Source organism: Coregonus clupeaformis, chromosome 6, assembly GCF_020615455.1.
Source record: "Coregonus clupeaformis isolate EN_2021a chromosome 6, ASM2061545v1, whole genome shotgun sequence".
Classification (NCBI taxonomy): Eukaryota; Metazoa; Chordata; class Actinopteri; order Salmoniformes; family Salmonidae; genus Coregonus; species Coregonus clupeaformis.
The window spans coordinates 34,362,721-34,388,846 of record NC_059197.1 but is presented as its reverse complement, the minus strand read 5'-3'; the positions used below and the strand labels follow the sequence as shown (position 1 = coordinate 34,388,846).

The following is a 26,126-nucleotide window of genomic DNA, read 5'->3' as shown; positions in this document are numbered from 1 at the left end:
AGAAAAGACCCCAGTCCTACCTACCTATTTACAGGTTATAGAAAAGACCCCAGTCCTACCAAACTACCTAACTACAGGTTATAGAAAAGACCCCAGTCCTACCTACCTACCTACCTACCTACCTACCTACCTACCTACCTACCTACCTACCTACCTACCTACCTACCTACCTACCTCACGGGGTTATAGAAAATACCCCAGTCCTACCTACCTACCTACAGGTTATAGAAAAGATCCCAGTCCTACCTACTTACCTACAGGTTATAGAAAAGACCCCAGTCCTACCTACCTACCTACCTACATGTTATAGAAAAGACCCCAGTCCTACCTACCTACCTACAGGTTTTAGAAAAGACCCCAGTCCTACCTACCTACCTACCTACAGGTTATATAAAAGACCCCAGTCCTACCTACCTACCTACCTACCTACCTACCTACCTACCTACCTACCTACCTACCTACCTACCTACCTACCTACCTACCTACCTACCTACCTACCTACCTACCTACCTACAGGTTATAGAACAGACCCCAGTCCTATCTACCTACCTACAGGTTATAGAAAAGACCCCAGACCTACCTACCTACCTACAGGTTATAGAAAAGACCCCAGTCCTACCTACCTACCTAGAGGTTATTGAAAAGACCCCAGTCCAACCTACCTATCTACCTACCTACAGGTTATAGAAAAGACCCCAGTCCTACCTACCTACCTACATACCTACCTACCTACCTACCTACCTACCTACCTACCTACCTACCTACCTACCTACCTACCTACCTACAGGTTATAGAACAGACCCCAGTCCTATCTACCTACCTACAGGTTATAGAAAAGACCCCAGTCCTACCTACCTACCTACAGGTTATAGAAAAGACCCCAGTCCTACCTACCTACCTACAGGTTATAGAAAAGACCCCAGTCCTACCTACCTACCTACCTACCTACCTACCTACCTACCTACCTACCTACCTACCTACCTACCTACCTACCTACCTACCTACCTACCTACATACCTACCTACAGGTTATAGAACAGACCCCAGTCCTATCTACCTACCTACAGGTTATAGAAAAGACCCCAGTCCTACCTACCTACTTACAGGTTATAGAAAAGACCCCAGTCCTACCTACCTACCTAGAGGTTATTGAAAAGACCCCAGTCCTACCTACCTACCTACCTACCTACAGGTTATAGAAAAGACCCCAGTCCTACCTACCTACCTACCTACCTACCTACCTACCTACCTACCTACCTACCTACCTACCTACCTACCTACCTACCTACCTCCTACCTACAGGTTATAGAGACAGACCCCAGTCCTCCTGCCTACCTACCTACCTACCTACCTACCTACCTCCTACCTCCTCCTACCTACCTACCTACCTACCTGCCTACCTCCTACCTACAGGTTATAGAACAGACCCCAGTCCTATCTACCTACCTACAGGTTATAGAAAAGACCCCAGTCCTACCTACCTACCTACAGGTTATAGAAAATACCCCAGTCCTACATGCCTACATACAGGTTATAGAAAAGACCCCAGTCCTACCTACCTACCTACCTACCTACCTACCTACCTACCTACCTACCTACCTACCTACCTACCTACCTACCTACCTACCTACCTACCTACCTACCTACCTACCTACCTACCTACAGGTTATAGAACAGACCCCAGTCCTATCTACCTACCTACAGGTTATAGAAAGACCCCAGTCCCTACCCACCTACCTACAGGTTATAGAAAAGACCCCAGTCCTACCTACCTACCTACCTACCTACCTACCTACCTACCTACCTACCTACCTACCTACCTACCCACCCACCTACCTACCTACCTACCTACCTACCTACCTACCTACCTACAGGTTATAGAACAGACCCCAGTCCTATCTACCTACCTACAGGTTATAGAAAAGACCCCAGTCCTACCTACCTACCTACAGGTTATAGAAAAGACCCCAGTCCTACCTACCTACCTACCTACAGGTTATGGAAAATGTGCTATTTTAGTATTTCTCCAGTAAGTTTCTTCAAGGAGAAAGCCTCCACTTTTATGTAAAAGATAATAAAACAAATCAAATCAAATCAATCAAATCACATTGTATTTCCCACATGTGCCGAATACAACAGGTGTAGATCTTACAGTGAAATGCTTACTTACAAGCCCTTAACCAACAATGCAGTTTTAAGAAGTAAAAAATAGATAAGTAAAAAGAGCAGCAGTAAAATAAAATAACAGTAGGGAGGCTATATACAGGGGGTACCGGTACAGCGTCAATGTGCAGCGGCACCAGTTAGTTAGTAAATACCACAGTAATTTCTGCAAAAACACTACAGTAAATACTTCAGTATAGTACAGTCCACAAAACACTACATTAATTACTATAGTATATACTACAGTTTTATTTTACTACAGTAATTATACTATAGTTAACTGTAAATACTACTTTAGTCTTTAGTCCGCAAAAATACTACAGTGAATACTATACTATTTCTACCATAGTATAGTATTTTTTCATGTGGGTTGTAACAGGGGGACAATATGAACACACGCAGCACCTATTGTGTAACAGGGGAACAATTTGGGGTGGTGGTTTGATGGTGACACATGAACTTGGGGTGGTGTTTGGCTCTGGGGGTTGCAGTAAGTAGACAGTAGGGAGGTTCATGTGGTGACAGTGGAGAGGTTAGCAGTAATTTGATTTTTAAATTGCAGTGAGTGAACGTGATTATGAAGGCGTGTCAGAGCAACCACGATACTGCAACATTCTCTGACCTTTTCTTACATCTTTCAGACTTTCTCTCGCTCCCTTTCTCCTTACCTCTCCTTGTTTCTGGACTGCTCTCTTCTCCCTTTCCCTCTCATTCAATTGGCCTCTTCTTCTCTCTGAAACTCCTCCCTTCACTTCTCTCTTCCTCTCCTCCTCTCTATCTCACTATCCCCCCCCTCTCTCTCTCTCTCTCTCTCTCTAAATTCAATTCAATTCAATTTCAATTTAAGGGCTTTATTGGCATGGGAAACGTGTGTTAACATTGCCAAAGCAAGTGAAGTAGATAGTAAAGAAAAGTGAAATAAACACTAAATATTAACAGTAAACATTACACTCAGAAGTTTCAAAAGAATAAAGACATTTCAAATGTCATATTATTTATATATACAGTGTTGTAACAATGTGCAAATAGTTAAAGTACAAATGGGAAAATAAATAAACATAAATATGGGTTGTATTTACAATGGTGTTTGTTCTTCACTGGTTGCCCTTTTCTTGTGGCAACAGGTCACAAATCTTGCAGCTGTGATGGCACACTGTGGTTTTTCACCCAGTAGATAACGGAGTTTATCAAAATTGGGTTTGTTTTCGAATTCTTTGTGGATCGCTGTAATCTGAGGGAAATATGTGTCTCTAATATGGTCATACATTTGGCAGGAGGTTAGGAAGTGCAGCTCAGTTTCCACCTCATTTTGTGGGCAGTGTGCACATAGCCTGTCTTCTCTTGAGAGCCAGGTCTGCCTACGGCGGCCTTTCTCAATAGCAATGCTATGCTCACTGAGTCTGTACATAGTCAAAGCTTTCCTTAAGTTTGGGTCAGTCACAGTGGTCAGGTATTCTGCCACTGTGTACTCTCTGTTTAGGGCCAAATAGCATTCTAGTTTGCTCAGTTTTTTTGTTTGTTCTTTCCAATGTGTCAAGTAATTTTCTTTTTGTTTTCTCATGATTTGGTTGGGTCTAATTGTGTTGTTGTTGTTGTTGTTCCTGGGGCTGTGTGGGGTCTGTTTGTGTTTGTGAACAGAGCCCCAGGACAAGCTTACTTAGGGACTCTTCTCCAAGTTCATCTCTCTGTAGGTGATGGCTTTGTTATGGAAGGTTTTGGAATCGCTTCCTTTTAAGTGGTTATAGAATTTAACGGCTCTTTTCTGGATTTTGATAATTAGCGGGTATTGGCCTAATTCTGCTCTGCATGCATTATTTGGTGTTTACGTTGTACACGGAGGATGTTTTTGCAGAATTCTGCATGCAGAGTCTCAATTTGGTGTTTGTCCCATTTTGTGAATTCTTGGTTGGTGAGCGGACCCCAGACCTCAGAACCATAAAGGGCAATGGGTTCTATAACTGATTCAAGTATTTTTAGCCAGATCCTAATTGGTATGTCAAATTGTATGTTTCTTTTGATGGCATAGAAGGCCCTTCTTGCCTTGTCTCTCAGATCGTTCACAGCTTTGTGGAAGTTACCTGTGGCGCTGATGTTTAGGCCGAGGTATGTATAGTTTTTTGTGTGCTCTAGGGCAACGGTGTCTAGATGGAATTTGTATTTGTGGTCCTGGCAACGGGACCTTTTTTGGAACACCATTATTTTTGTCTTACTGAGATTTACTGCCAGGGCCCAGGTCTGACAGAATCTGTGCAGAAGATCTAGGTGCTGCTGTAGGCCCTCCTTGGTTGGTGACAGAAGCACCAGATCGTCAGCAAACAGAAGACATTTGACTTCAGATTCTAGTAGGGTGAGGCCGGGTGCTGCAGACTGTTCTAGTGCCCTCGCCAATTCGTTGATATATATGTTGAAGAGGGTGGGGCTTAAACTGCATCCCTGTCTCACCCCACGGCCCTGTGGAAAGAAATGTGTGTGTTTTTTGCCAATTTTAACCGCACATTTGTTGTTTGTGTACATGGATTTTATAATGTCGCATATTTTTCCCCCAACCCCACTTTCCATCAATTTGTATAGCAGACCCTCATGCCAAATTGAGTCAAAAGCTTTTTTGAAATCAACAAAGCATGAGAAGACTTTGCCTTTGTTTTGGTTTGTTTGTTTGTCAATTAGGGTGTGCAGGGTGAATACGTGGTCTGTCGTACGGTAATTTGGTAAAAAGCCAATTTGACATTTGCTCAGTACATTGTTTTCACTGAGGAAATGAACTAGTCTGCTGTTAATGGTAATGCAGAGGATTTTCAGTCCTTGGTTCCAGATATTGGGGAAGATGCCAGAGCTAAGGATGATGTTAAAGAGTTTAAGTATAGCTAATTGAAATTTGTGGTCTGTATATTTTATCATTTCATTGAGGATACCATCAACACCACAGGACTTTTTGGGTTGGAGGGTTTGTATTTTGTCCTGTAGTTCATTCAATGTAATTGGAGAATCCAGTGGGTTCTGGTAGTCTTTAATAGTTGATTCTAAGATTTGCATTTGATCATGTATATTTTTTTGCTGTTTGTTCTCTGTTTTAGGGCCAAAAAGATTGGAGAAGTGGTTTACCCATACATCTCCGTTTTGGATAGATAGTTCTTCGTGTTGTTGTTTGTTTAGTGTTTTCCAATTTTCCCAGAAGTGGTTAGAGTCTATGGATTCTTCAATTACATTGAGCTGATTTCTGACATGCTGTTCCTTCTTTTTCCGTAGTGTATTTCTGTATTGTTTTAGTGATTCACCATAGTGAAGGCGTAGGCTCAGGTTTTCTGGGTCTCTATGTTTTTGGTTGGATAGGTTTCTCAATTTCTTTCTTAGGTTTTTTCATTCTTCATCAAACCATTTATCACTGTTATTACTTTTCTTTGGTTTTCTGTTAGAGATTTTTAGATTTGATAGGGAAGCTGAGAGGTCAAATATACTGTTTAGGTTTTCTACTGCCAAGTTTACACCTTCACTATTACAGTGGAACGTTTTGTCCAGGAAGTTGTCTAGAATGGATTGAATTTGTTGTTTCCTAATTGTTTTTTGGTAGGTTTCAACACTACTTTCCTTCCATTTTTCCTGACCCATTTTTGTTGGTTATGTTGTCGTAGTTGTGCCTAGGGGGGCATATGGGGGAGGGAATGCTGTCACCTCCAGGTAGGTGTTTGTCCCCCTGTGTGCTGAGGGTGTCAGGTTCTTGTCCAGTTCTGGCATTTAGGTCGCCACAGACTAGTACATGTCCCTGGGTCTGAAAATGATTGATTTCCCCCCCCAGGATGGAGAAACTGTCTTCATTAAAGTATGGGGATTCTAGTGGGGGGATATAGGTAGCACACAGGAGAACATTTTTCTCAGTTGAGATAATTTCCTTTTTAATTTCTAACCAAATGTAAAATGTTCCTGTTTTGATTAATTTAATAGAGTGAGTTAGGTCTGCTCTATACCAAATTAGCATACCCCCTGAGTCCCTTCCCTGTTTCACACCTGGTAGTTTGGTGGATGGGACTACCAGCTCTCTGTAACCAGTGGGGCAACCAGTGGGTCCGTCTCCTCTATACCATGCTTCTTGTAGGATGACAATGTCTGTATTTCCGATTTCTTTGGTGAAGTCCAGATTCCTGCTCTTTAGGCCAAAGGCAGATGACCTCTCTCACTCTCTCTCTCTCTCTCTCTCTCTCTCTCTCTCTCTCTCTCTCTCTCTCTCTCCTGCTGTGTTGTTCTAGAGAAGGTCATCTTTCAGTTGATAGATAAGCCCATTGATATAGTGCTGAAGGCTGCAGTTTTCACCTTAGGTGGTTTTTGGGAACATGAAAAAAGTACAATATCTCATGTCTTTCTTCACCTCTCTCTAAGGCCACCTCTCTCTCTTTTTTATGTGTATTTCTCTCCTTCCACTACCTTTCTCTCCTACTACTCCCTTTCTCTCCCTGTCTCTATTCCTCTATTTCTTTCTCTCTCTCTCTCTCTCTCTCTCTCTCTCTCTCTCTCTCTCTCTCTCTCTCTCTCTCTCTCTCTCTCTCTCTCTCTCTCTCTCTCCTTCTCTCTCTCTCTCTCTCTCTCTCTCTCTCTCTCTCTCTCTCTCTCTCTCTCTCTCTCTCTCTCTCTCTCTCTCTCTCTCTCTCTCTCTCTCTCTCTCTCTCTCTCTCTCTCTCTCTCTCTCTCTCTCTCTCTCTCTCTCTCTCTCTCTGTCAGTCAGTCATCCATTAATCAGTGTTTAATTTCACAGTCTATTGTCCCTGTTCTATCACAACCACTTTGAGATTGGCTGACTGTTGTCACCAGTCATTCTGAGCAGCCAGTGTTTCATCAGCCAGTGTTTCATCAGCCAGTGTTTCAGCAGCCAGTGTTTCAGCAGCCAGTGTTTCAGCAGCCAGTGTTTCAGCTGCCAGTGTTTCAGCAGCCAGTGTTTGAGCAGCCAGTGTTTCAGCAGCCAGTGTTTCAAGCTATTTTCCTCTCTTTTATTTATTTTTAATCCCTCTCTCCTCTTTCATCTGACGGGTTTGGATCCCTGCCTACTTCTAGCCGCAGTGGCAAAGATAATGTTAAGAGAGTTGACGGACAGTTCCTCAGCAGAGTGGAGGAGATTGGATTAGCAAACTCTGTTTGTGGCAATGCTTCCAAAGACCTCTGCGACTCAAACAGGGAGAGGGTTACACACACACACACAGACACTCACACTCACAGTCTCACACACAGACACTGACACTCCCAGTCTCACAAAGAGACACACACACACACTTGCTCACACACCTCTGCAGCGGGAAATTATAGCAAATTCACTTACAGCCACATTGCAATAAGCGCACCATAAAAGGGAATTGAATCTGGGAACAATTCAGTCTGATGATGTATGATCTCCTGTCTGGGTGAATCACTGTAAAGTCTGCTGCCTCAGCCTGCTGACACACTGAAACACACGGGAGAGAGGAACAGCTCAGCTCTCTAGAGGGACAACTATAGCATCAGACTGGAAACACTATCTATAGTAAGAGAGAAAGAAGAGAGTGGAACTGATAGGAGGAGCAGAGCCAGAGACAGAGACAGAGACAGAGACAGAGACAGAGACAGAGACAGAGACAGAGACAGAGACAGAGACAGAGACAGAGACAGAGAGACAGAGAGACAGAGAGACAGAGAGACAGAGAGAGAGAGAGACAGAGAGACAGAGAGACAGAGAGACAGAGACAGAGACAGAGACAGAGACAGAGACAGAGCCAGAGACAGAGACAGAGACAGAGAGACAGAGAGACAGAGAGACAGAGAGACAGAGACAGAGACAGAGACAGAGAGACAGAGAGACAGAGAGACAGAGAGACAGAGAGACAGAGAGAGAGAGAGACAGAGAGACAGAGAGACAGAGAGACAGAGAGACAGAGAGACAGAGACAGAGACAGAGACAGAGACAGAGACAGAGCCAGAGCCAGAGCCAGAGACAGAGAGACAGAGAGACAGAGAGACAGAGAGACAGAGAGACAGAGACAGAGACAGAGACAGAGACAGAGACAGAGACAGAGACAGAGACAGAGACAGAGACAGAGAGACAGAGAGACAGAGAGACAGAGAGACAGAGAGACAGAGAGGCAGAGAGACAGAGAGACAGAGACAGAGACAGAGACAGAGACAGAGACAGAGACAGACATAAAGAGGGTTTCTTCAACCAAACAGCATTATGACGCTAGATAGATGGATTAAATCCTGTCTGTTAACCAGTGGTTCCTACATCTGATGTATGATGATGATGATGATGATGATGAGGATGTGTGTCTGTATGTGTATGTTAAGTGTTGAGTGTGTGACATATTTGACCTCTGGCCTCTTTGTGTTTTCCCAGGTGGCCGAGCAGCTGATGACCATAGCGTATGAGAGTGGAGTCAACCTGTTTGACACGGCGGAGGTGTACGCTGCTGGAAAGTGAGTCAGGATATAATAATACACCAGTTTACTGTAACAACAGGTCAGCTGTGTGATACTGAGCCCTGAGAGGATTTGCCATGCCTTCTTGCTTTTCAGAGCTGAAGTCATATTGGGTAATATCATCAAAAAGAAGTCCTGGAGGTAGGTTACTGTGTGTTTGATCTAGTGTATGTGTAAAACAGGTTAGACGTGAGACAGTGTGTTTGTGTCACGCCCTGGCTCTGGGGACTCTAGTATGTTGAGCCAGGGTGTGAGTTTTCATTTGTGTTCGGTCTAGTATTGTGTTTCTATGTTGGCCAGTGTGGTTCTCAATCAGAGGCAACGTGAATCAGCTGTTGCTTGTTGTCTCTGATTGGGAACCATACTTAGTCAGCCTGTTTCCCACAGTATGGTGTGGGATCTTGTTCCTGTATAGGTTTGTGTTTTGCACCTTTGGACGTCACGTTATCGTTTGTTGTTTTGGTTGTGTTATCATTCTAATTAATAAAATATGTTCACCTTCAACGCTGCGCCTTGGTCCTCCTCATTCGACGATCGTGACAGTTTGTATAAAACAGGAGGTTAGTCAAACAAAGTGATGCTGCCGTGACGCCGGTGTGTCCACAGATGCGTTGATCTGAGTCTTGTCAGCCGTTTTGTTTTGCTTCCTCAACTCCACCTCCAAATTCCCTTAAGCACTTCCTGTCTAGGTAACCATGTTGACTGGCAGATGCTTCCAGAAGGCTGGGAGCCGCTGAGAGTTCCGTGGTAGGGCCAGGGAGAGATAGAGCTTCTTTTTCATATTTTCTCCTTTTGAAGATTTGGTTTTCATTCAAACATTTTTTATTGATTGACCTGCTTTTTCTATGAAGGAGTTGACAGCTACTTACACAAGGACCTGAAGTTTAGAGAGAAGTGGGGGAGAAGATGAAGAGACTCCAACAGAGATCCACACACTCACTCACTCCCTTCACACACTTCCTCCGTTCCCCTGCAGCTCCTCTCAGTAAATCTGTTACATATATAGTCCCATCTGAGGAGAAGCAGTCTGTTTCCCAATGGAGGGAACTGATCTTATCCCACTATAAAGCGTCCCACCATAAACCTTCCCCCCCAGTTAGACCCCAGGAACATCAGAAGGGGATCCTCAGCTTGGAGCTCCAGAGATGACTCTGATCATGTTCCCTCTCTCTCGCCAAATAACATTAGACCATTAACCCCTACTCATCATCTCTTTCTTTACAATGAGCGTGCCTATGAGCGTGCCTATGAGCGTGCCTATGAGCGTTCCTATGATCGTTCCTATGAGCGTGCCTATGAGCGTGCCTATGAGCTTGCCTATGAGCTTGCCTATGAGCGTTCCTATGAGTGTTCCTATGATCGTTCCTATGAGTGTTCCTATGATCGTGCCTATGAGCGTTCCTATGAGCGTTTCTATGAGCGTGCCTATGAGCGTTCCTATGAGCGTTCCTATGAGAATTCCTATGAGCGTGCCTATGAGCATACCTATGAGCGTGCCTATGAGCGTGCCTATGAGCGTTCCTATGATCGTTCCTATGAGCGTGCCTATGAGCGTTCCTATGAGCGTTCCTATGATCGTTCCTATGAGCGTGCCTATGAGCATACCTATGAGCGTGCCTATGAGCGTTTCTATCAGCATACCTATGAGCGTGCCTATGAGCGTTCCTATGAGCGTGCCTATGAGCGTGCCTATGAGCGTTCCTATGATCGTTCCTATGATCGTTCCTATGAGCGTGCCTATGAGCGTTCCTATGAGAATTCCTATGAGCGTGCCTATGAGCGTGCCTATGAGCATTCCTATGAGCATTCCTATGAGCGTTCCTATGAGCGTACCTATGTGCGTTTCTGTGTGCGTGTGTGTGTTTGTGTGTCTCTGTACCTGTGCGTGTCTCTACAGAATTCATTCATTCATTCTGTCCAGACATATACAGGTACAGAGACACACAAACACACACATGCACACAGGAACGCACATAGGCACGCACGTGTATTTTTGTGTCAAATCGCTAGTTGGCAACCCATCCCTTACAGGATTAATGGCAACATAAACAAACTCACAGTGATTAAAATGACTCATGGGGATAATTCAGTGATCATTCTTCTGGTGTTCTGCAAAATGCGCACTGCATAAAGAGTGAAAAATAAATCAATACATAATAGCGATAATAATAGCAGTAAAAATTATACAAATAAATACATACAGAAAAATAAACGTAAGGCCTTTTAATCCAGGTCTGGCACACAGAGAAGATTCAAGTGTGATAGAGGGCTTCACACAATCTACAGTATATACAGTTGAAATCGGAAGTTTGCATACACCTTAGCCAAATACATTTAAACTCAGTTAACAATTCCTGACATTTAATCCTAGTAAAAAATTCCCTGTCTTAGGTCAGTTAGGATCACCACTTTATTTTAAGAATGTGAAATCTCAGAATAATAGTAGAGAGAATGATTTATTTCAGGCTTTTATTTCTTTCAACACATTCCCAGTGGGACAGAAGTTTACATACACTCAATCAGTGTATGGTAGCATTGCCTTTAAATTGTTTAACTTGGGTCAAATGTTTCGGGTAGCCTTCCACAAGCTTCCCACAATAAGCTGCGTGAATTTTGGCCCATTCCTCCTGACAGAGCTGGTGTAACTGAATCAGGTTTGTAGGCCTCCTTGCTCGCACACGCTTTTTCAGTTCTGTCCACACATTTTTCTATAGGACTGAGGTCAGGGCTTTGTGATGGCCACTCCAATACCTTGACTTTGTTGTCCTTAAGCCATTTTGCCACAACTTTGGAAGTATGCTTGGGGTCATTGTCCATTTGGAAGACCCATTTGCGACCAAGCTTTAACTTCCTGACTGATGTCTTGAGATGTTGCTTCAATATATCCACATAATTTTCCTTCCTCATGATGCCATCTATTTTGTGAAGTGCACCAGTCCCTCCTGCAGCAAAGCACCACCACAGCATGATGCTGCCACCCCCGTGCTTCACGGTTGGGATGGTGTTCTTTGGCTTGCAAAGCGCACCCTTTTTCCTCCAAACATAACGATGGTCATTATGGCCAAACAGTTCTATTTTTGTTTCATCAGACCAGAGGACATTTCTCAAAAATGTACGATCTTTGTCCCCATGTGCAGTTGCAAACCGAAGTCTGGCTTTTTTATGGTGGTTTTGGAGCAGTGGCTTCTTCCTTGCTGAGCGGCCTTTCAGGTTATGTCGATATAAGACTTGCTTTACTGTGGATATAGATACTTTTGTACCTGTTTCCTGCAGCATCTTCACAAGGTCCTTTGCTGTTGTTCTGGGATTCATTTGCACTTTTCACACCAAAGTACGTTCATCTCTAGGAGACAGAACACATCTCCTTCCTGAGCGTTATGACGGCTGCGTAGTCCCATGGTGTTTATACTTGCATACTATTGTTTGTACAGATGAACTTGGTACCTTCAGGCATCTGGAAATTGGATGAACCAGACTTGTGGAGGTCTACAATTTCTTTTCTGAGGTCTTGGCTGATTTCTTTTGATTTTCCCATGATGTCAAGCAAAGAGGCACTGAGTTTGAAGGTAGGCCTTGAAATACATCTACAGGCACAACTCCAATTGACTCAAATGATGTCAATTAGCCTATCAGAAGCTTCTAAAGCCATGACATCATTTTCTGGAATTTTCCAAGCTGTTTAAAGGCACAGTCAACTTGTGTATGTAAACTTCTGGACCCACTGGAATTGTGATAGAGTGAATTATAAGTGAAATAATCTGTCTGTAAACAATTGTTGGAAATTTTACTTGTGTCATGCACAAAGTAGATGTCCTACCCGACTTGCCAAAACGATAGTTTGTTAACAAGAAATTGTGGTTGCAAAACAAGTTTTAATGACTCCAACCTAAGAGTATGTAAACTTCCGACTTCAACTGTATATCTCTCACACATGAATTCACCCTTAATCATCAGTTGTTTTTTTTAAAGCATCCATGTCTCCCTTAATTTGGTTTTCGCACAAATGTTCACAGTCAGACTGTTGGAAAAGGTCAGACATTTCGGTTGCCCAGGCTCCCCCTATGGAGAGATCCCATTAATAAAAAAAAACTTTGCTAGCTATTCTGAAAATTGGCATATCCAACAATCTATTCCAAAGTCTAAAAGCCTGTGAGTGTGTTATATGAAATGAACAAAAATATAAACACAACATCTAAAGTGTTGGTCCTATCAGCTGAAATAAAACATCCCAGAAATATTCCACGCTTATTTTCTCAAAAAATGTTGTGCAAAAATGTGTTTACATCCCTGTTAGTGATTTCTCCTTTGCCAAGATAATCCATCCACCTGACAGGTGTGGCATATCAAGAAGCTGATTAAACAGCATGATCATTACGCAGGTGCACCTTGTGCTGGAGACAATAAAAGGCCACTCTAAAATGTGCAGTTTTGTCACACAACACAATGCCACTGATGTCTCAAGTTGTGAGGGAGCGTGAAATTGGCCTGCTGACTGCAGGAATGTCCACCAGAGCTGGTGCCATAGAATTGAATGTTAATTTCTCTACCGCCAACGTCGTTTTAGAGAATTTGGCAGTAAGTCCAACCGGCCTCACAACCGCAGACCACGTGTAACCAACGCCAGCCCAGGACCTCCACATACGGCTTCTTCACCTGCGGGATCGTCTGAGCCCAGCCACCCGGACAGCTGATGACACTGTGGGTTTGCATAACCGAATAATTTCTGCACAAAATTCCAGAAACCGTCTCAGGGAATCTCATCTCCGTGCTCGTCGTCCTCACCAGGGTCTTGACCTGACTGCAGTTCGGCGTCGTAAACCGACTTCAGTGGGCAAATGCTCACATTCTATTGCCGCTGGCACGCTGGAGAAGTGTGCTCTTCACAGATGAATCCCGGTTTCAACTGTACCGGGCAGATGGCGTTGTGTAGGTGAGTGGTTTGCTGATGTCAACATTGTGAACAGAGTGCCCCATGGTGGGGGTGGGGTAATGGTATGGGCAGGCATAAGCTACGGACAACGAACAGAATTGCATTTTATTGATGGCAATTTGAATGCACAGAGATACCGTGACAAGGTCCTGAGGCCAATTGTCGCGCCATTAATCCGCTGCCATCACCTCATGTTTCAGCATGATAAATGCACGGCTCCATGTCGCAAGGATCTGTACACAATTCCTGGAAAGCTGAAAATGTCCCAGTTCTTCAATGACCTGTACACTCACCCTACATGTCCCCCATTGAGCACGTTTGGGATGCTCTGGATCGACATGTACGACAAGCGTGTTCCAGTTCCCGCCAATGTCCAGCAACTTCGCACAGCCATTCCACAGGCCACAATCAGCAGCCTCAATTGACTGATTTCCTTACATGAAATGTAACTCAGTAAAACCTTTGAAATTGTTGCATGTTGCGTTTATGTTTTTGTTCAGTGTGTGTAGTTCTATGCCTGAACCTGTGTGTGTGTTATATAAAAGTAGTTCCATGTCTCTCTATATCACTGCAGTGGGTTCCCTCCCGTTGTCCAACTCTTATATCATTATGTAGAACTAGTAAATACTCAGTCCTGCCTGGCAGTACACAATGTAGTACAGCAGGACGTTCACTCATAGACCACAACTCATTTACATAATCTACATGGATATAATGATGGGAGAGGGAGGGTCAGATGATGTAATTAGAGAAACACAACAGCATTCTTAATCACTGATAACTGTTATTTCTCTCTCTCTCTCTCTCTCTCTCTCTCTCTCTCTCTCTCTCTCTCTCTCTCTCTCTCTCTCTCTCTCTCTCTCTCTCTCTCTCTCTCTCTCTCTCTCTCTCTCTCTCTCTCTCTCTCTCTCTCTCTCTCTCTCTCTCTCTCTCTCTCTCTCTCTCTCTCTCTCTCTCTCTCTCTCTCTCTCTCTCTCTCTCTCTCTCTCTCTCTCTAGACGATCAAGTCTGGTCATCACTACCAAGCTGTACTGGGGAGGAAAGTAAGTGCCTGTTCAAAAAGTCTCAACTATGTTTCAAATACTGCAGAGCTCAGCTCTTTACAAAAATACCTACATGACTTTTCTTTCTCTGCCGCTGTATCTCTTCACTGTTAACATCCTGTCATACGCTCCTGCTCTGCTGACTAGGGGGACATTGTCTGATAACACCCATCCACCCACCCACCCACACACACACACACACACACACACACACGCACGCACACAGACACGCACACACACACACACACACACGCACATACGCACACACGCACACATATACACACACACACACACACACTGCAGAGGTTTTATAATAATAATAATAATATGCCATTTAGCAGACGCTTTTATCCAAAGCGACTTACAGTCATGCGTGCATACATTTTTTTTGTGTATGGGTGGTCCCGGGGATCGAACCCACTAGATAGGCTCACAGCTCCATGGGGCATGCAGTGGCAGTTATACAGCTGAGAGTAGTGATGAAGGTAAAGGTGTACATTATTTCGTCCCTCCTTCAGCGTTCCCTCGTTCATCCTTCATCACTGTGGTCCTCCATCCTTCTGCAGGAGAAGGAAAGGATTGTAGTTGATGGAACACAGTCCTGAAGACTCTAAACACAGACAATTACTGTACATAAAACACACACACACACACAGAGACACACACACACAGAGAGACACACACACACACACACACACACAGAGACACAGCAGTTAGGCCATGTAGGTTGAGAAACAGAGTTTACTGAATTGGCCTTCTGTCCTGTCTGTGCCCACAGAGCAGAGACTGAAAGAGGCCTTTCAAGGAAACACATTATTGAAGGTAAGACCACACAGCACATAAACACACACATCACCCTGTCTCACCCTATCTCACCCTATCACACTCTATCTAACCCTGTCTCACCCCATCTCACTCTGTCTCACCCTATCTCACCCCTGTGAACTGTATTGATTGATATCTCCTCTCCTCTCCTCTCCTCTCCTCTCCTCTCCTCTCCTCTCCTCTCCTCTCCTCTCCTCTCCTCTCCTCTCCTCTCCCCTCATCTCTCTCCCCTCCTCCTCTCCCCTCCTCTCTCGGTCCAGGTCTGAAGGGCTCTCTCCAAAGGTTGCAGCTGGAATACGTAGATGTGGTCTTCGCAAACCGCCCCGACACCAACACGCCCATGGAGGGTGAGTCTGTCTATCAGCATTCACCATTGGGGAACGAGCCAATGTCAGTCAGGAGGGCAATTGGTTGATTAGTCTCATAGCCTGAAATACTACAATCTGATTGGTTTGTATCTGTATTTATTAAGGATCCCCAAGCTACTCTTCCTGGGGTCCAGCAACACTAAGGCAGTTAATGCAAGCAGTAGATTTGCTTTGCCTTCTCTGCCAGGCTAACAAACAGAGCAGAATCAGGATTTAGATCGATAGATAGATAGATAGATAGATAGATAGATAGATAGATAGATAGATAGATAGATAGATAGATAGATAGATAGATAGATAGATAGATAGATAGATAGATAGATAGATAGATAGATAGATAGATAGATAGATAGGTAGATAGAGAGGTAGAGGTAGAGGTAGAGGTCATGGTAGAGGTAGAGGTAGAGGTAGAGGTAGAGGTAGAGGTAGAGGTAGAGGTAGAGGTAGAGGTAGAGGTAGAGGTAGAGGTGGAGGTGAGGTAGAGGTAGAGGTGGAGGTAGAGGTAGAGGTAGAGGTAGAGGTAGAGGTGGAGGTAGAGGTAGAGGTAGAGGTAGAGGTAGAGGTAGGTAGAGGTGGAGGTGGAGGTGGAGGTGAGGTAGAGGTAGAGTGGGGGTGAGAGGTAGGTGAGGTAGAGGTGGGGAGGTGGGGAGGTAGAGGTGAGAGGCGGTAGAGGTAGGAGGTAGAGGTGGAGGTGGATTGGAGGTGAGTGAGGTAGAGGGTAGAGGTAGAGGTAGAGGTAGAGGTAGAGGTAGAGGTAGAGGTAGAGGTAGAGGTGGAGGTGGAGGTGGAGGTGGAGCTCAGGCTTAAAATTCATGCCCGTGCAGGGCGCTAGTGAGTAGACCTACCAGGCCGTGACTGTATGGACTGAAGAAAAATGTTCAAAGTGCTGTTCCCTGAGTGCACTCCTGTGGAACTCACTCTTACACAAACACACACGTACAAATACAATGAATCCATACACATCTTGACACATCTAAACGAACAAATACGATGTCCCCCAGTCTTGCTCTTTCGTAATTACCAAATATTCGAAAAATATATGTTCATAGAGTGAGAGTGTGTGAAAAAGCAAAAAGAGAGATGAAAGCATATACTGTAGATCAGTCTGTAAAGCTGTCAGCCCCTCAGGTCTGATAGTGTTTGTGTATCTTTGCCAAGTACATTCTGACCCAGGGCTCCAAATCATTCATTCTTTCTCTCTCCTCCCTCTCTTTCTGACACATTCAGTCTTTGATTTTTCTTTTCCAATATTTCTATTTATCTCTCCCCTATCTACGCATCTGGAAGCCTCTTTCTCTCTCCTTGTCCAATCCCTCTATCCTACCTTCCTCTCCAACTCCTTCACTCCTCCACCTACCTTCCTCTCCAACTCATTTTGTTCTCTCTATAGCACCATTGTGTGATGGACAATTCTGCCCCAGCTCCACTTTCAGTCCTCCTTACTCCTTCCAGACAGCGTAGTGAGAGAGAGAGAGAGAGAGAGAGAGAGAGAGAGAGAGAGAGAGAGAGAGAGAGAGAGAGAGAGAGAGAGAGAGAGAGAGAGAGAGAGAGAGAGAGAGAGAGAGAGAGAGAGAGAGAGAGAGAGAGAGAGAGAGAGAGAGAGAGAGAGAGAGAGAGAGAGAGAGAGAGAGAGAGAGAGAGAGAGAGAGAGAGAGAGAGAGAGAGAGAGCATTTTGATAAAATCCCTTATCTACTGGGTGAAAAACCACAGTGTACCATCACAGCAGCAAGATTTGTGACCTGTTGCCACAAGAAAAGGGCAACCAGTGAAGAACAAACACTATTGTAAATACAACCCATATTTATGTTTATTTATTTTCCCATTTGTACTTTAACTATTTGCACATCATTACAACACTGTATATAGACATATTATGACACTTGAAATGTCTTTATTCTTTTGGAACTTCAGAGTGTAATGTTTACTGTTAATATTTATTGTTTATTTCACTTTTGTTTACTATCTACTTCACTTGCTTTGACAATGTTAACATAATGCATCTCACAAATAATGATTAGTTTAATTAATGAGCTGATTGATGGATTGATCGATCGATGATCTGATTGATTGATTGGTTGATTGATTGATGTCCTTATCTCCTCAGAGATTGTGAGAGCCATGACGTATGTGATCAACCAGGGGATGTCCATGTACTGGGGGACGTCTCGATGGACAGCCATGGAGATCATGGTGAGTTAACCCTATGACCTTTAACCCCTAACCCCTGACCTGTAACCAATGTGACAAAACCTCTCAACAATCGTCACACAACCTTCACTAAAAAACTCTCATTACAAATCATGCACACACAGCAAGTCTGGCAGTCAATCATCAGTGGAGGTCTAAAGATCCTCAGAGCCTCAGAGAGAGCCTCAGAACCTCAGAGAGAGCCTCAGAGAGACACTCAGAGCCATAGAGAGAGAATCAGAGAGACACTCAGAGCCATAGAGAGAGAATCAGAGAGACACTCAGAGCCATAGAGAGACACTCAGAGCCATAGAGAGAGTATCAGAGAGACACTCAGAGCCATAGAGAGAGAATCAGAGAGACACTCAGAGCCATAGAGAGACACTCAGAGCCATAGAGAGAGAATCAGAGAGACACTCAGAGCCATAGAGAGAGTATCAGAGAGACACTCAGAGCCATAGAGAGAGTATCAGAGAGACACTCAGAGCCATAGAGAGAATATCAGAGAGACACTCAGAGCCATAGAGAGAGTATCAGAGAGACACTCAGAGCCATAGAGAGAGTATCAGAGAGACACTCAGAGCCATAGAGAGAGTATCAGAGAGACACTCAGAGCCATAGAGAGAGTATCAGAGAGACACTCAGAGCCATAGAGAGAGTATCAGAGAGACACTCAGAGCCATAGAGAGAGAATCAGAGAGACACTCAGAGCCATAGAGAGAGAATCAGAGAGACACTCAGAGCCATAGAGAGAGAATCAGAGAGACACTCAGAGCCATAGAGAGAGAATCAGAGAGACACTCAGAGCCATAGAGAGAGTATCAGAGAGACACTCAGAGCCACAGAGAGCATCAGAGAGACACTCAGAGCCATAGAGAGAGTATCAGAGAGACACTCAGAGCCATAGAGAGAGTATCAGAGAGACACTCAGAGCCATAGAGAGAGAATCAGAGAGACACTCAGAGCCACAGAGAGCCTCAGAGAGACACTCAGAGCCACAGAGAGAGTATCAGAGAGACACTCAGAGCCATAGAGAGAGTATCAGAGAGACACTCAGAGCCATAGAGAGACACTCAGAGCCATAGAGAGAGTATCAGAGAGACACTCAGAGCCATAGAGAGACACTCAGAGCCATAGAGAGAGAATCAGAGAGACACTCAGAGCCATAGAGAGAGCATCAGAGAGACACTCAGAGCCATAGAGAGAGTATCAGAGAGACACTCAGAGCCATAGAGAGAGTATCAGAGAGACACTCAGAGCCATAGAGAGACACTCAGAGCCATAGAGAGAGTATCAGAGAGACACTCAGAGCCATAGAGAGACACTCAGAGCCATACAGAGAGTATCAGAGAGACACTCAGAGCAATAGAGAGAGTATCAGAGAGACACTCAGAACAATAGAGAGAGAATCAGAGAGACACTCAGAGCCATAGAGAGAGTATCAGAGAGACACTCAGAGCCATAGAGAGACACTCAGAGCCATAGAGAGAGTATCAGAGAGACACTCAGAGCCATAGAGAGACACTCAGAGCCATACAGAGAGTATCAGAGAGACACTCAGAGCAATAGAGAGAGTATCAGAGAGACACTCAGAGCCATAGAGAGAGTATCAGAGAGACACTCAGAGCCATAGAGAGAGTATCAGAGAGACACTCAGAGCCATAGAGAGACACTCAGAGAGAGCCTCAGAGCCATAGAGAGAGAATCAGAGAGACACTCAGAGCCTCTTGTTTGTGTGGTGAGACAGGGGGGAGACTGGGGGGAACAGGCTGGGGGGAAACTGGGGGGAACAGGCTGGGGGAGACTGGGGGGAGACAGGGGGGAACAGGCTGGGGGGAGATTGGGGGGAACAGGGGGGAGACTGGGGGGAGACAGGGGGGAGACCGGGGGGAACAGGCTTTCTGTCTGTGGCCCTTTTTATGTCCTAGGTGATTTGGAGGAGAAAGGGGAGGATAGGAGAGGTGGTGGGTAACTACATTTCCTGAAAGAAGCCTGATAATGACTGATTGCAAAAGCAATTCAGGCTTTTCTATAGTAAACAACCTCTCCTCCTTTCCCTCTCCTTCTCCCTCAGCCTGTGTTAAACACATGACGTTGTGTTGATGGTGATTAGGGTGGATTTGTGGAGATAGTTTAGTAGTGTAGCAACTCATATGAAAGCACTGTAATTTAGATGACATCTATAATGCAGGGGTATACACAGGGTTTCCCGTGGCGCGTGGCAGGGGAACAGAGCCGAGAGGCAAACCAGCCCTGTAATTTGTAACCGGAGTGCTGTCACGCCAAATTCGTTGGCATTTCTCTTTGCAAACGCACATCTCTCTCTCTCTCTCTCTCTCTCTCTCTCTCTCTCTCTCTCTCTCTCTCTCTCTCTCTCTCTCTCTCTCTCTCTCTCTCTCTCTCTTTCTCTCTCTCTGTCTCTGTCTCTCTCTCTCTCTCTCTCTCTCTCTTTCTCTTTCTCTCTCTTTCTCTCTCTCTCTCTCTCTCTCTCTCTCTCTCTCTCTCTCTCTCTCTCTCTCTCTCTCTCTAGGAGGCGTACTCTGTTGCCAGACAGTTTAACCTGATCCCTCCAGTGTGTGAGCAGGCTGAGTACCATGTCTTCCAGAGGGAGAAGGTGGAGGTCCAGCTGCCAGAGCTCTACCACAAGATAGGCAGGTGTCACCATCATCCAGACTGGCCACGCCCCCTCGCTCACATATGCTGGAGGTTCACACAACCATCCTCCCATCTGTTATGGGGTTCTAATCAGTGGATACTTCCATAATCAATACTTATATGAATGACGGTTATTGTGATAAACTGATATGACGTGGTCCTCTGTAGCTCAATTGGTAGAGCATGGAGCTTGTAACGCCAGGGTAGTGGGTTCGATCTCCGGGAACACCCATACGTAAAAATGTATGCACGCATGACTGTAAGTCGCTTTGGATAAAAGCGTCTGCTAAATGCCATATTATATTATTATATGATAACGCCCTCCTGAGAACACTCCACTTCCCTAACATCTGATGGGGTTTAGTCTGGGGATTTCATGATGTCCTCAGAGCATCTGTTTGGTGTCTGTCAGATTGACAGTGCTAAAGATCTCATAGTTATCTGTCACTCACTTCCCTCCCTCTCTGTTCCCATATTCCCTCTGGTCTCCATGGTGACAGGTGTTGGGGCGATGACGTGGTCTCCGCTGGCCTGTGGCATCATCACGGGGAAGTACCAGAACGGCATCCCAGAAACCTCCAGGGCATCCATGAAGGTAAGACCTGTATCCAAACAGTTTTTTAAATTATATGAGAAAAAAATATTCAATTTTATTTGGAACGGCAAGCCAGACAAAATTAAAAGAGCATATTTATATAATGAATATGAATTCGGAGGACAGAAATTATTAAATATTAAAGCATTAGACCTATCACTAAAATCTTCAGTCATCCAAAAGTTATACTTAAATCCGAACTGGTTCTCAAGCAAATTAGTAAGATTGTCTCACCCACTGTTCAAGAAAGGCCTTTTTCCCTTTATTCAGATTACAACCTCTCACTTTCAGTTATTTGAAAAGGAAATAATCTCCCAAATGTCACTATTTCTAAAACAAGCCATAGAAAGTTGGTTGCAATTTCAATTTAATCCTCCAGAAACGACAGAACAAATAATGCAACAAATATTGTGGTTAAATTCAAATATACTAATTGACAAAAAAACCTTTATTTTTTGACAGAATGTTTAAAAAGTTATAATCTTCGTAAATGATATCATCGGTAGGACTGGTGGAGTTATGTCGCACATGCAGCTAACAAAAACATATGAAAATGTCTGCTCTACCCAAAATTACAACCAAATAATTGCAGCCTTACCGCAAAAGTGGAAGAGGAAAGTTGAAGGGGGAGAAAGTAAGGAACTTGTCTGTCGGCCTTGCATTAAAGAACATAATTGGTTAAGGAAAACTGTGATAAATAAAAAAGTATATCAGTTTCACTTAAGGACCAAAGGATTGACAGCCGTCCCATATAGATTGCAAAATAGTTGGGAAGAGATCTTTGACGTACCGATCCCATGGCATAGTGTTTATGAACTGACACGCAAAACGACACCGGATTCAAAAATTAGAATCTTTCAATTTAAATTATTATATAAAATTCTTGCTACCAATAGAATGTTATTTATATGGGGATACAATCTTCCCAGCTCTGCAGATTTTGCTGTGAAGAGATAGAATCATTAGATCATTTGTTTTGGTTCTGTCCATTTGTAGCTTGTTTTTGGACACAGGTCCAGGAATGGCTAAAGGATTGCAATATTTACCTGGAACTAACCTTGCAGATAGCATTACTGGGTGATCTGAAAAGTCATAGTCAATCAATCAATAATATAATAATACTTTTAGCAAAAATGTTTATTTTTAATTCACAATCTGTAGAAGCAATGAGAATAGAAAGGTTCAGAACTTTTGTAAAACATCACAGTACGGTTGAAATATATATGGCAAATAGAAATCCTATATGGATGGTGTTAAGAGATAGATGGGAGGTATTGAATAGAGTTGAAGGATGGGACTAATAACAAATAACAACAAATAATAACAAAGATAGCTAATAATGTAAGCATACTGTGTCCATAATAAGTATATAGGTTGTATGTTGGGAGCTTTTGGGAAAGAGCACAGTTAGAAAGATATGGCATTTAGAAGCAAACCGGATGGACATCATGAAAATGATCGGAGAGGTTGAGAGTAGAAGAGGTTCAGGAGCAAAAAAATTAATAAATATATATATATTGTGATGTCACGAGAGGCTACACAGCTTTCAGCGGGATTGCTCAAGTAGTGCAAGGAGACCAGGTTCAACCAAAACAAGGATTTTATTAAAGGTCTTGGGAAACTAACGAAAGTATAACACAATTCTGTTCTCTGGTGGCTCTGAAGGGTTAACAGTTCAGGGATGTCTCTTCCACATCCAAAATCATAACTCTCCCTCGCTCAAATAACTTTTCCCCAGTCTTACTGTCTTCCACGTTGCAGCTAGTGGCCAACCCAGCAAAACGTCCTTCCAAATGTCCCACACGTATTTCCACAGGTGCATATATCCAAAGGTGAGTATTTCCCAAAGGTAAGTATCTCCAAATCCTTATATTCCTCATGGAAGTGGACGTGCAGCACTCTTGTCCTCCAGAGAGCCCAGGTTGGAGACTGTGTTTCTTCACTGCCCAAACCTTCAGCTCATCAGCTCCTCATTTGTTTCAGCTGCGTGGGAAGATTGGCCATAGAGGGGTGGAGTTCCCGACCATACCAGCAGATGGAGCCATAGCTGTCTGGGTTTGCAGCCACCTCAGGGGGATGTAACGTCCCTCCAGGACACAGCCTCTCGTGACATCACAATATATATATATATAGAATTATTGTAAAATTAACTCTGTCCATAAGGTGTAGATAGTAAGTATAGACCGGAAGTAGAGGCCTGGGCGTTGTTGTTCACTAATTTACTCCAAGTAGGGAAAGGATGGTGGGGTTGAAAAGTAATAAAGGGGAATATATATATAAAAAATAAAAAGAACATGGGGGATTGGAAGTGATGCAGACAATTACATTGATAGAAGATACAATCTATCTGCAATATTAAGCTGATCCATCCCCCCCAAAAAAATTTAAAATAAAAAATTAAATAAATATAAAATAAAATAAAAAAATAAGACCTGTATCCACTCAACAACCTCTTACAGTCTCACTGCAGAATCCGACGTTTCTCCATAAACGTTCAATTTTTCAGGTTAAGTTTAGGCATTAACTACAAATGGTTAAGGTAAGGGTTAAGGTTTGGGATAGGGTTAAAAACAAAAATGTAAAACGAGTGCCTAGCCGGAGCTTGCGGCTTACGCCCATCCGCTCATGCCCATTAAGTCATCTCTCGACATCCTGGGTACCTGGACGGCTGTTGAATTTCGCCTTGGATCTTGAGCGACCTGGCTGATCCACTGATCTATCCACTGATCTATCCACTGGGACTGGATAAGGGAAGGCAATACGGTGGAGATCTTCTTCCTCTATCCTCTCCTCCCTCTCTCCTTCCTCACATTTTATATCCCCTCTCATTCTCTCTCTCTCTCTCTTTCTCTCTACTCTCTTTCCCTCTCTCTCTCTCCCTCCCTCTCTCTCTCTGCAGTCGTACCAGTGGTTAAAGGAGAAGATCGTGAGTGAGGACGGGAGGAAACAGCAGGCTAAGCTGAAGGAGCTGGGACACATCGCTGAGAAGCTGGGCTGTACTCTCCCTCAGCTGGCAGTGGGTGAGAGTGGGAGCATGGGCAGACACACACGTACAAACACTACTTTGTTTCAGTACTTTAGTATTAATGATGGTAGAGCACCACCAAGTGGATGCCAGCAGTACATTCACATTTCTATGAGGAATTCCATTAATGTCACACTAGATTAAACAACCCATAACTGTCCCCCGCTCTCTCCTTCCCTCTCTCCTGTCCTCTCTCCTTCCCTCTCTCCTGTCCTCTCTCCTGTCCTCTCTCCTTCCCTCTCTCCTGTCCTCTCTCCTTCCCTTTCTCCTGTCCTCTCTCCTGTCCTCTCTCCTTCCCTCTCTCCTGTCCTCTTTCCTTCCCTCTCTCCTGTCCTCTCTCCTGTCCTCTCTCCTGTCCTCTATCCTTCCCTCTCTCCTGTCCTCTTTCCTTCCCTCTCTCCTGTCCTCTCTCCTGTCCTCTCTCCTTCCCTCTCTCCTGTCCTCTCTCTCCTCTCTCCTTCCCTCTCTCCTGTCCTCTCTCCTGTCCTCTCTCCTTCCCTCTCTACTTCCCTCTCTCCTGTCCTCTCTTCTGTCCTTTCTCCTTCCCTAGCCTGGTGTTTGAGGAACGAGGGGGTGAGCTCAGTCCTCTTGGGATCCTCCAGTCCAGAGCAGCTAACAGAGAACCTGGGTGCCATACAGGTAAACACACACACAGACACACACACACACATTTTTGAGGAGTAAAAATGTATTCCCATTCAAAATCCTATTTTCCCTAACTCCTAAACCTAACCCTAAATCTCACCCTAACTTCTAACCCTAAACCCAAACCCTAAACCTAACCCTCATGTCTAACATAGCATTTTAACAAATTCAGGACATGAAAAAAGTCCTAACTTTTCAGAAAATGTCTTCTTTTCCTGGTGACTTGTCAGGACATTGTGGTCCTGATAATGAAGGAAAACATGTATACACACACACACACACGTACACTCACACAAATTCTGCTATTTTCCACAGTTCCTTCCAAAAATGACGTCTCATGTGGTGTCGGACATCGATCACATACTGGAGAACAAGCCGTACAGTAAGAAGGAGTACCGTTCCTAGACACCCAGGAGGAAGCAGAACCACTACTGGACAACCACTGTGGATCCAGTTCCACCAACCTCCACGGGGTTCAGCTCAGTCTAATCCAGCCCAGTTCAGGCCTGCTCAGCTCAGCCCAGCCCAAGCCTTCTTAGCCCAGTGTAACCAAGCTCAGTTCAGCCTAACCCAGTATCAGTAGGTTTTCTGACTGCATGCTTCCCCTCTCTGGTGTGCCTGGGCGTTCTCTTCAAAAGCTCATTTTACAAAACAACACAGAAAGGGGTTAATACTTAGAATATACCGTAAGCTTCTTTCACAGTGCATTTTGAAAACAAACTCCTCTCTCCAACCAGTCTACTGTATTTGACCACTGTTTGACCTTGTGAAGCAGAGCACACTGGGACATTGAGTTTCAGTGACAGGCATTTGTTCTGTCTGTGAGGGGAAGAATGTGCATGTTGTCGTCCCCCTCTGGTCATACGAGGAACTGCTATCTAATATCTTCAATAGATTCTTAGAGAGAGCGCTGGAGAATCTCAATTGCATTTCCTTGGGAGAATCTCAATTTGCATATTCCTCATGTCCTCTCTCCTCACCACCTTCTCAAAACCCATTGGAGGAGAAGGTCAGAGGGGCGGGGACCTCTGGCTTTCTCATCCAATGGGTTTTGAGAAGGAGGCGAGGAGAGAGGATGCGAGGAGTCCAAAGGAAATGCAATTGAGATTCTCCCAGTGAGACACCTGAGTGAGTAGGTGGCCTCCTGTACTGTAGCTGTAGAGTGTCTGTCTGCATCCATAGAGGAGAATCCTGCCTCTCCTCCTCCACCCTGTGACGCGACCTCCCACCAGACCAATGTTAACTGCTAGCGTTGCTT

General features: G+C 44.3%; 1 protein-coding gene across 1 annotated transcript in view; it reads left to right on the top strand.

Moving 5' to 3' along the window:
- LOC121567600 (voltage-gated potassium channel subunit beta-1-like) overlaps positions 1-25,847 on the top strand; it is a 95,091-nt gene extending 69,244 nt beyond the window's left edge. The window contains exons 4-14 of the mRNA XM_041877774.1: positions 8,512-8,591; positions 8,691-8,735; positions 14,523-14,567; positions 15,346-15,389; positions 15,653-15,739; positions 17,866-17,951; positions 20,479-20,599; positions 21,104-21,198; positions 24,098-24,218; positions 24,774-24,862; positions 25,184-25,847. Coding sequence (XP_041733708.1) covers positions 8,512-8,591; positions 8,691-8,735; positions 14,523-14,567; positions 15,346-15,389; positions 15,653-15,739; positions 17,866-17,951; positions 20,479-20,599; positions 21,104-21,198; positions 24,098-24,218; positions 24,774-24,862; positions 25,184-25,273 — 903 coding nt within the window. The 3' untranslated portion in view covers positions 25,274-25,847. The remainder of the gene's footprint in view (positions 1-8,511; positions 8,592-8,690; positions 8,736-14,522; positions 14,568-15,345; positions 15,390-15,652; positions 15,740-17,865; positions 17,952-20,478; positions 20,600-21,103; positions 21,199-24,097; positions 24,219-24,773; positions 24,863-25,183) is intronic.
- The last annotated feature ends 279 nt before the right edge of the window (positions 25,848-26,126 follow it).